We start from the raw sequence: 11,162 nt of genomic DNA, 5'->3' as shown, positions 1-11,162 counted from the left end.
GGGAACAGTTTGCTGGTGATACCTTTCAGATAAGGACTTCGGATGAAGCGCTGGCAAGTTCTGAGAAGCAGATAAAAAGAACCGAGATGTGTGAACACCTCAGATTTTTGTGGAACCATCCTGCGGGGAGTGGCCAGGCGGGCCGAACCCCTGGGACCCCACACCTGTCGGCTCCAGGAGGTTGTCGAGGGGCGGTGGGGGGCGCACCAAGGCCGTCGAGGCCCTAAGCCCTGATGTAATGGGGCCTTCAGGGCCTGGGGCAGGCTGAGCGCGTCAGGCTGGGGGACAGCGCTCACCACCTCCCGAGGCAGGTGAGGGTGTCGCACCTGGCGCCCCCGGCGCATCGGGCTGCGGAACAGGGTCTCAGAAGCCTGGCGACCCCCCTCACATCTCGTGGGGGCGTTCGAATTCCGGCCCCGCCACTTCCTGCCTCGGTTTCCCCACTGCACCCCCTCGCATGCGGACCAGACGGCAATGTGTAACCTGCAGAGGCCACGACACATCGCTGGCATCCGGCTAGGGGAAGTGGCCAGGCCTGGTCGCGGGGCAGCGGCAAGAGAAGCCGGGACCGAGCAGAGTCGCCCTGTGGGACAGGCGGGTCCTGCCGGCGCCGACTCCACGCCCAGGGGCCCGGCTTAAGGCCAGGCCGCAGCCAGAACCCTCGCCGCCCAGTCGCCGTCAGAACAAAAGTGGCGGCGGTGCCGGCGTCCGGCGTCCCGCAGGCCCGGCCCCCGCCCGGCAGCCCAGCGGCCCCGCCGCTCCGCCGCCCGGCGGCACGACGCACGACAGCCGCGCCTTCGGCCCTTTCCGTCCGAGCGCGCTCGGCTCTTTCCGCCGCGGCCGGCGCAGGTGGAGGGGGCGGGGCGGGGGCCGTGCGTAGTGACGCCGCGGGGGGGTGACGCACCGGCGTGCCCCGCCCCCTCCCCCTCCCCGTTCAGGCTCTGGAAAGAGAAGAAAAAAAACTTTCTTTTTTTTTTAATTGAGGAATCAACAGCCGCCATCTTGTCGCGGACCCGACCGGGGCTTCGAGCGCGATCTACTCGGCCCCGCCGGTCCCGGGCCCCACAACCGCCCGCGCACCCCGCTCCGCCCGGCCGGCCCGCTCCGCCCGGCCCTCGGCGCCCGCTCCGGCGGCCCCGCTCGCCTCTCGGCTCGGCCTCCCGGAGCCGCGGCGGCGGCGGCGGCGGCGGCGGCAGCGGCGGCGGCGGCGGCGGCGGCGGAACGGGGGGTGGGGGGGGCCGCGGCGGCGGCGGCGGCGGCCCCGCTTCGCGCATTGTTTTTCCTTACGGCGGCGGCGGCGGGCCGCGGGCGGGGAGCGGAGCCCGGAGCCCCCCGGTAGTCGGGCCGCGAGCGAATTAATTAAGTGGGGCGCGGGGGGGGGGGGGGGAGCGAGGCGGCGGCGCGGCGGCGGCACCATGTTCCCGGGGACTGCCTGAGCCGCCCGGCCGGGCGCTGTCGCTGCCAGCCGGGCCCGGGGGGGCCGCCGGGCCGCCGGGGCGCCCCCGCCGCGGAGTGTCGCGCTCGGGAGGCGGGCAGGGGATGAGGGGGCCGCGGCCGGCGGCGGCGGCGGCGGCGGCGGCCGGGGGCGGGCGGTGAGCGCTGCGGGGCGCTGTTGCTGTGGCTGAGATTTGGCCGCCGCCTCCCCCACCCGGCCCTGCGCCCTCCCTCTCCCTCGGCGCTCGCTCGCGGCTCGCGCTCGCTCCTCTCCCCTCTCAGCCGGCCGGGGCCGGCGCCGACCCCAGCCCCGGAGCCCTCGCAGACCCGGCCTCCCGTGCTCGGGGCTGTTTTCGCGAGCAGGTGAAAATGGCCGAGAACTTGCTGGACGGACCGCCCAACCCCAAACGAGCCAAACTCAGCTCGCCCGGCTTCTCGGCGAATGACAGCACAGGTGAGAAGGGGGCCTGGCGGGGGGCCGGGGCCCCGGGGGTTGCTTGTCAGCCCCATCCGGAGGTGAGTGCCCCCGGGAGACCCCAGTTCGGCGGCGGGCTGTGCGGGGCCCGCGAAGCGAAGGCCCGCGCAGCCCCTTCCCCTGGACCCCAGCCACCGAGGGGGGAAGTTTGTCGGAAGATTGTCATGGGGCCCGAGTGGGGCGGCACATGCCCGGTGCGCTTGGATCGCCCGGAGTTGGGGAGCCCTTCTCGCCGGGAGACCGAGTGGTACTTCCAGGGAGGAAAAGTAAAGTGGAGCGTGTGTATTGTGCGTGGTGATTCCGTCTGCCTCCCACTGCCGCCGTGTGTCCGTCCACACAAGCGTGGCTAGCAGGAGGGATGACAGCGGAGGTTACGCTGGCTAGTGAGAGAAGGAAATAGTGCAGCCGAAAGGAATCCCGAAGTGTTTTCTGAATCGGTAACATATTCACAAGGCTGCGACCAGAGGACTTACTTTCCTAACAGCAGCCAGCCCGTGAGTTACAACTTATAAGTTTCTTGGAATGTGCTTCTTGGGAAAATGCTTAGTGCTATTTTGAAAACTCTTGTCGCTGGTCACCTAAGCCATTCCATTTTTCACAACCCAGAACTTCTTAGCAAGATGTCATAAAAGTTGCTGTGGAGTGTTAATTTCACGTCTATCACTTCGGAAGAAAGTTAAAGAGCAGATTCATCTGGGCTGCAGTCTCCAGGGGAGCTTGTGTTCTTACAGCGTACATATATATACACACATATATAAATTATGTTCAGGAATGTAGGAATTACCATTTTTTCAATTACAATTTTTATCAGAGTATTGAATAAATCTTTTAAACTGCTTGTCTGGAGACTTTCTTCGGGACTCATATCAGTTACCCAAGAGAAGTATTTTAGTTTTCTATTGGTTTAATGATTCTGGGTTCTTCTGGGCTGGTTTACGGTAGCGTTATGTACTAGTTGTGTTTCCTCTTTCAGAGCTCTCCTTTGCAGTAAAACACAAACTTGTGCTCTGCTGCCCATGATTTGATTCCCAGCGCTACTTACATTTCTCCACTACGGTCTTGCAGTAGCAGCATCTGAAAATCAGTTTATAATGAATGGGTCCAAATTGAATTATATTGCTGCAGCAGTGCCTTCAGATTTGCAGTAGACACAGCTGTTCAGCTTGTGCAAATATTTCTTTGACTGACCACTAGCGTTTTCCTACTAGTGGTGTAAAAATCTCTTTCTCCTGTTGAAACAAAACTTGAATTTTGTGGCTGCAGTTTTAATACAATTCCTAGACTATTATTTAATGTGGAAGTGAGAGAAACAATCAAAAACGAAAAACAAATCAGTCATGAGATTCTTGTCTGGTTGAAATAAATTTGTTAAGTAGTGGAGAGGAATGAGTAAGTCTGGTGATATGTAAGTCACTAATAATACTCTATTTAAAAGCTGATAAAGAATTGAGTTTGATGTTAATTTTGTAAAATCGGCTTATCTGAAGTGAGAGATGTGGAAACAGCCAAGAGTTAAATGCTCTGATTTCACTCCATGAAAATACTATGATTTTACTGCAGAATAGATCTCATTTGCTTCATTAATCTTGACATGTTTGAGTGAAAAATCTTTAAACATATGAAATGTAGATCATACCAGACAAGTTCGGCCTTGAAGCTTGTCCTCTGAAACTGGTAACTTTTGAATGGCTTTGCAGCTTTGCTATTGTTAAATGAGGTTAGTTTAGATTTAGATTATAAAGAGGGACAAATTAGTAACATGACACTTTAACAGAAAGGCTTGTTGCACTATATACTTTCAGCTGTTTCCAGGATGGTGCACAATGGATTGGCCTTGGGGGCAGTTCTGTTGCTGGATGGTTAGATACTTAATGTGCTGCTAATCACAACAGAGTTTTATCAAAAAGGATTTTTCTACTCTTGACCACTTTTTTCCCCTTCCTTTCTAGTTTTGACCCTTGTAAGGCACGGGGGCTCTTTTGTAAATGTGGAACAAAAAAATCAGTTTTTAATGGCTCTGTTTAAATAATCCAAAGAATAAATTCACCATTATATTTATGTTGGGTTCTTGGTTGCATATTCGTCACCGTCACATTGTTGTGAAATGGTCCGTTAGTGTGGGGGCCTTGGAAGGGATCACCATTGAACATGTGTAACTTTGTCTCCCCTAATTGCTAGTGTAAAACAGAGATTTTAAGGACATATATTAAAGCAAATAAAGGACTAAAGGAATTACATTACACACACAGAGTGGAAGCATTTGAATAGATGGAAAAGCAGGGAGAGACCTGGCAATAACATTCTGCGAGACTCAGCCTTATTTTAGTGAGGGGATGTGTGTTTGTGGTAAAGTTTGTGTCTGGGATAAAGTTCGGCCAGGCAGAGCAAGGTGTGTTCCCTGCTCACGTGATAAAATTTGAGGGAGGGGCGCTCCGAACGGAAAGAGCTGAAGGGTTAGGCGGAGCAGGAGGTGGCTTTGGTGGCCTGAGAAGCAGGAGGGACTTGGACGGTCATGATCCAGTGCATGTCTCTGGGGACTGGCCTGCGGAGCCATCCTGTTCTTTAGCTGAGTCGGGTGGGTAGGCCGTGGGCCCCGGGCATAGTACACCTGATGCTGGGGAGCTGACCAGCTAGTATGCTGCCTGCAGGGCGCTTGCAGTCCAGCCAGGGGAGCATGGATGTGCGCAGGGTCCAGTAGGGTAAGGTGGGATTTCTGACCAGTGCCATTGCCACCAGTGACAGGTGGGAGAGGTCAGCGCAGGCTGGGGAGGTCAGGGGTGATTCTGAGAGAGCATGTGGAGGTAATGCTGAGATAGGAAAGATGCCCCAAAAGGTAGCAAGGGGAGGAAGGGAAAGCAGGGCTTTTTACCCACACCTAGCCTTTCTTCTGGAGCGGCACCGAATTTGATGGCATCTGATATTGTTGAAGTAGCCTTTTCTTGTTTTGCGTTGAGGACATAGACGTTTTCTCACAATTGTCATCTTCATTTACTTGGCACCCTTTATGAACAGTGGGACTTTGTGTTACCAGTAAATAGTTTGTTGTGTGTTTTGGAAATTTTTGTGTTTAATATTTCCAAGTTAAAAGAGCGTATTACTGTCTTTCAGCAGCAGGGATTCATGATTTAACAGTGTGGAAGAAATAAATACCTAGGCAAGCAGAAAAGGTGTTTTTTTTTTCTTTTGTTTTTTGGTCAGCTTTATTGAGGCCAAATATACATTCAACAAATCTACTATAAAAGTTTTGTAGGACTGCCTTCTGAAAGTTGAATATAGGTATATTTCATCTCGTGCTTTATACGTGTTGCTAGTGTGTGTTAGTTGCTCAATCATGTATGACTTTGTGACCCCATGGACTGTAGCCTGCCAGGCTCCTCTGTCCATGGGATCCTCTAGGCAAGAATACTGTAGTGAGTTGCCATTTCCTACTTGAGTAAATGTCCCTAAGCAGTTGTGGTTACATTGTATACTGTGAATCCCTTTAAATGCAATAGGAAACTGTATTTAAAGATACTTGGTGTAAATACCATTACCAACCAAAATGCCTTTTACAGCAAAATGATGACCTTTTAGTTTTACATCTCAAGCGTTCTTTTCTCCCCATTACTTCAGTTTGATCCTCAACAGCATCCTGTCAGGTGGGAAGAGAAAATACTGTTTCTGCCAATTCCAGGTGAGAAATCAGACTTGAGAGAGGTGATCTACTGAAAGTAATGCAAAGGGTGAAAGCCAGAACCTAACCTAGATCTTTAAAGTAAGTGTGTGTATTCATCTTATGAATCTGCATCCAGAAACATGGAATTTACTTGAATCGTGAACTCAGGAGACTACATACTTAGCAAGTTTCAGTAGCATAACTCCAGCAAGTGGGGAAAGTTTGTCAGCAGCTTTACGGGGATGTGGGGTGGGGTTGGGGGTGGGCAAGCAAGAGTATGTTCCCCTCTGGGGGCAGGGGCTCCGCCTCCGCTCTGTTCTGGCGCTGCAGGATGTCATCCAGGGTGTACACAGTCTCACCTGTTTATTGCAGTGGATAATTGAAGACCGGTCTCAGGTTATTTCATCTCTTTACTACATTCCAGCTAAATAGGAGCTGTGAGTTTTTGCAGAGCCTTCTAGGGCTAGGGCTTTTCATGACTTTGCTTAGCTTTTACTTGGTAGAAAAGTAGGGATTCTTGGATAACTGAGAGGGATGAGGACAGTGGCCATGTTTGAAGTTGCTTGGGGTGGGGGTAAGTATGAATCCCACCAGGGGAGTTGTCACGGTGAAGCAAAAGATTGGGAATCATCCCTGCTTAACGCTTGAATTTCATTGTGTGGTTCTTTAACATGGTTGAGAATGACTTGTAAAGGGACTTAGGCTTAATCCTATAGTCGGAAGTTAATGCTTGCATTGTTAGCCTGTGTTTTTACAACTTCTGACTTGTGCCATTGTAGTTGTGTGACAAAGTATGTGATTACTTGGGGCTATGTAAGTGCCGACTTTGTGTTTTCACTTAATGTGTTTGAAGACAGAATAGTTAAAAATGATTTTGCTAAAACATGCCTTCCTTCCCTTGTTAAGATGAAATGTTCCTTACTGTGAGCTGTTCAAGATGAGGAAGAGGCTTGCTTTCAGCCAGGTTAGTTGTTGGTGTATCCTTAGTCAGGACAGCACCTCTTTATCTCATTCAGACCAGCTCTTTGGTATATTCCAGGGACACGTAAGGAAGTGTTGCTCAAGAGCAGATTTGTGCTCAGGAGAAATTGGGCATGGCTGAGGCTCTTTGACTGCAGACTCTCCCCAGCCTTCCTGTGCTCTGGGCTGTGAGTCTTGGAGGGGCTGCAGCATCATTCCCAAATGCGTGGGTCACAGACCTTTTCTGTAGAGGGTCAGAGGACAGAATTTTGGTTCCGCAGGCCACGCGGTCTCTGCCACAGCTGCTCACTCAGTGGTGCCACTTCAACGTGAAAGTGGCTCTGGGTGGTATGTCCACGGATATGCCAGGGAACTAGTAAACCTCTGCTTTCAGAAACCGGCAGCCGGGGGTTTGGCCTTGAGGCTGCAGTTAGTGACCCGGAGGGGATGTGGGACTGGTGCTCTGAGGATCTTCAGTTTCCTCAGGTGTGGAGTAGAACGAGCATTCCCGTCCCCAGGGGCTGGGTGAGATGACGTGTGAGAGGTGCCCGGTGCCAGCGCTGTCCGGATGAGGGGGGAGTGGGTGCACTTTGTAGCCACGTTTGCTTGTGGTTCTGGAAGCAGTAGCAGCCCCATGCACGCGTCCACACAGACACCACCAGTGGGCAAGTCTGTTGTAGTGGAGCACATTCAGCGTATAGCCAGGAATTCTTCCATCAGCACTAATTGATTTTTTTGCCTCCATTTTCAACTATTTCTTCAATAGGAACACGATGGCCATGAAATTTTAAAATTGCAGAAACTTAAGCAGTGTGGTATGTTCTGAAAATTCTTACTAATTTTGAAGCATATGTCACGGACTGTTTAGGCAGCCAGCGTGTGAATCTGTTTATTTACTGTGTGTATCACACTTCTGTCTGAGGTGCCCCTTATGCCAGAAGTGTACAGAGGATCGGGTGATGCCTTCAAGTAGCTTAGAACTGTGTTGACTAAGAGAAGGCTAAGAAACAGAACTGGAGAAAAGAATGTAAAATGCAATTAGGTGCCCAAATGCACAACTCAGAAAGGACACTTGAAGGAAGCTTCCTTTATTCACCTTTTTACTGGATGCCCCATGTGCAGAAGCCCAGGGCTGGGTGTCCAGGTGGGGGTGGCACCGGAGGCAGGCCCTTGGTGTTCTTTTCTTTGATGCCCGCGCCCCAGGAAGCCTGCTGGTTTTCTGCACTTTGTGTGTGCTGGGAAAAGCGCTCTGGCTACTCAGAGAATTTCATCTCTGTGGGTGTGATCTTGGCCCATGGCTTGCACCTAAGTCCTTTCAGGTTGTCTGGCTGGTCTCTCAGATGCCCTCACGCTCCTGGCCAGCCCTCTTGATTTTCAGCACGTGTGGTCAGTGTCCCCTGAGCCCTTCCCCTGGTGGCACGTCCCTCATCAGAAGACTGTCCCATACCTGGGGGTCTCTCGGGATCTGGAGTGGTGTCCACAGCTCCTGCACAAACTGGGGGGCAGGGAGTCAGGGGTGCCCCACTTTCCCCATCCAGTCTAGGCTTAGCTTTCGGGAGTTGTCATGTCACAGCAAGGCATCGATGCAGGGTGTCTGCGCCTGCACCAGTGCGTGTTGGGGACGCTGGCATGTTTGACACTCTGTGGGTCTGTGATTGCCGACAGGAGTGCTGGGGAAGAGCCATGTGCAAGGGATGCCCAGCTCGAGCTTTGACTTGAAGAGTTGTGAATCAGAGATTTGGGTGGGGGGCGGTTCTTTAGGAAAGCCAAAGAAGTAAGCAAAAGTGGCTTTTTTTCTGTGTTCTTAGACAATACACAGCATGACTGCTGCTGATTTATAAAAATCTGCCTTTAGGGTGTTTTCTTGTTCTAAATTTGGGGATTAAGGCTATTTTTGAGCTCTATGTCTAAAAGTCAAATTCCTGTCTTTTAAAACCTTACCCTTAGAAAGACTTGGATATCATCCCATGTGACATTTTCCCCCGTGTTTCATTTCCATTAATCAAAAGAATGTTTAGTTGAACTATCGCTAAGAATAGTAAAATCTAATGCTGAAGAAATTTTCGCTTGGTTAAATCTGTCTTTCCTATTTCTAGATGTCCCGTCTTCTGCTGTTTGACAGTCTCTTAATTTGCCAGTCTTTCTAATACCCCTGTGCCTTACTTTATGTAGTAGGTGTTTCTTAATAGTTGTAGCTGTTTAACAGGGTTGTACAATTCTGTTGTGAAGTAAAATCTATTTATAGTTCAAAAGCTTCCTTTTGCACTGCCCCCAAATATTTTGAATTTTTAAAAAATCAAAACTGTACCACCTGGACATGTTTTAATTTCATAGGTAGAATACCCAGTGAAATCACAAGAAAAATAAGCTAGTATTCTTTATAATAGCCTGTAGAGTGAGGCTTGGGCCATATTTGAATAAGGTGGATTTTGGTGGATTTATCAACAAACTGCGTGATAACACTGAGGAACTATAGAAATATATCAAATAATTGGGGTTTGCTTTGACAATTATGGGCTATATGAGTCTGACCCCTATTTCTTTGCATTGATCTCTGAGGAAGGCTTTCTTATCTCTCCTTGCTATTCTTGGAACTCTGCATTCGGATGAGTCTATCTTTCCTTTTCTCCTTTGCCTTTAGCTTCTCTTCTTGTCTCAGCTATTTGTAAGGCCTCTTCAGACAGCCGTTTTGCCTTTTTGCATTTCTTTTTCTTGGGGATGGTCTTGATTACTGCATCCTGTATAATGTCACGAACCTCTGTCTATAGTTCTTCATTAACTCTATCAGATCTAATCCCTTGAATCTATTTGTAATTTCTACTGTATAATTGTAAGGGATTTGATTTAGGTCATACCGGAATGGTCTACTGGTTTTCCCTGCTTTCTTCAACTTAAGTCTGAGTTTTGCAATAAGGAGTTCATGGTCTGAGCCAGAGGAAAACAGTAGAATGGGAAAGACTAGAGATCTCTTCAAGAAAATTAGAGATACCAAGAGAACATTTCATGCAAAGATGGGCACAATAAAGGACAGAAATGGTATGGCCCTAACAGAAGCGGAAGATGTTAAGAAGAGGTGGCAAGGGTGCACAGGAGAACTATACAAAGATCTTAATGACCCAGATAATCACGATGGTATGATCACTCACCTAGAGCCAGATAGGAATCTGAAGTCAGGTGGGTCTTGACTTGAAGCGTCACTATGAACAAAGCTAGTGGAGGTGATGGAATTCCAGCTGAACTATTTCAGTCCTAAAAGATGATGCTGTTAAAGTGCTGCACTCAGTATATCAGCAAATTGGAAAACCCAGCAGTGGCCACAGGACTAGAAAAGGTCAGTTTTCATTCCAGTCCCAAAGAAAGGCAATGCCAAAGAATGTTCAAGCTACCACACAATTGCACTCATCTCATGCTAGCAAAGTAATGCTCAAAATTCTCCAAGCTAGGCTTCAACAGTATGTGAACCTCCGAGAACTTCCAGATGTTCAAGCTGGATTTAGAAAAGGCAGAGGAACCAGAGATCAAAACATCCTTTGGCTCATAGAAAAAGCAAGATAGTTCCAGAAAAACATCTACTTCTGCTTTGATTATGCCACAGCCTTTGAATTTGTGGATCGCAACAAACTGTGGAAAATTCTTAAAGAGATGGGAATAACAGACCACCTGAACTGCCTCCTGAGAAACCTGTATGCAGGTCAAGAAGCAACAGTTAGAACCAGACATGGAACAATGGACTGGTTCTAAGTTGGAAAAGGAGTACATCAAGGCTGTATATTGTCACCCTGCTTATTTAACTTATATGCAGAGTACATTATGTGAAATGCCGGGCTGGATGAAGCAGAAGCTGGAATCAAGATTGCTGGGAGAAACATCAGTAACCTCAGATATGCAGATGACACCACCCTTATGGCAGAAAGTGAAGAGGAACTGAAGAACTTCTTGATGAAAGTGAAAGAGGAGAGTGAAAAGGCTGGCTTAAAATTCACCATTCCAAAAACTAAAATCATGGCATCCAGTCCCATCACTTCATGGTAAACAGATGGGGAAACGATGGAAACAGTCAGAGACTTTCTTTTCTTGGGCTCCAAAATCACTGCAAATGGTGACTGCACCCATGAAATTAAAAGATACTTGCTCCTTGGAAGAAAAGCTATGACCATTCTAGACAGCATATTAAAAAGCAGAGACATTACTTTGCCAACAAAGGTCCATCTTGTCAAAGCTATGGTTTTTCCAGTAGTCATGTATGGATGTGAGATTTGGGCCATAAAGAAAGCTGAGTGCTGAAGAATTGATGCTTTTGAACTGTGGTGTTGAAGACTCTGAAAGTCCCTTGGACTGCAAGGTGATCAAGCCAGTCAATCCTAAAGGAAATCAGTCCTGAATATTCATTGGAAGGACTGATGCTGAAGCTCCAATTCTTTGACCACCTGATGCAAAGAACTGACTCACTGGAAAAGACCCTGATGCTGGGAAAGATTGAAGGTGGGAGGAGAAGGGGACGACAGGATGAGATGGTTGGATGGCATCGCCGACTCGATGGACATGACTTTGAGCAAGCCCTGTTGGTGATGGACAGGGAAGCCTGGTGTGCTGCAATCCATGGGGTCGCAAAGAGTTGGACACGACTGAGCGACTGAA

At 49.5% G+C, this 11,162-nt stretch overlaps 1 protein-coding gene across 1 annotated transcript in view; it reads left to right on the top strand.

The window, feature by feature from the left end:
• Nucleotides 1-974: 974 nt before the first annotated feature.
• Nucleotides 975-11,162, top strand: part of LOC122701328 (CREB binding protein) — a 119,191-nt gene continuing 109,003 nt past the window's right edge. Inside the window, exon 1 of the mRNA XM_043914145.1 lies at nt 975-1,888. Coding sequence (XP_043770080.1) covers nt 1,804-1,888 — 85 coding nt within the window. The 5' untranslated portion in view covers nt 975-1,803. The remainder of the gene's footprint in view (nt 1,889-11,162) is intronic.

Source organism: Cervus elaphus, chromosome 10, assembly GCF_910594005.1.
Source record: "Cervus elaphus chromosome 10, mCerEla1.1, whole genome shotgun sequence".
NCBI classification, from domain to species: Eukaryota; Metazoa; Chordata; class Mammalia; order Artiodactyla; family Cervidae; genus Cervus; species Cervus elaphus.
This window is presented reverse-complemented; position numbering and strand designations above follow the sequence as displayed.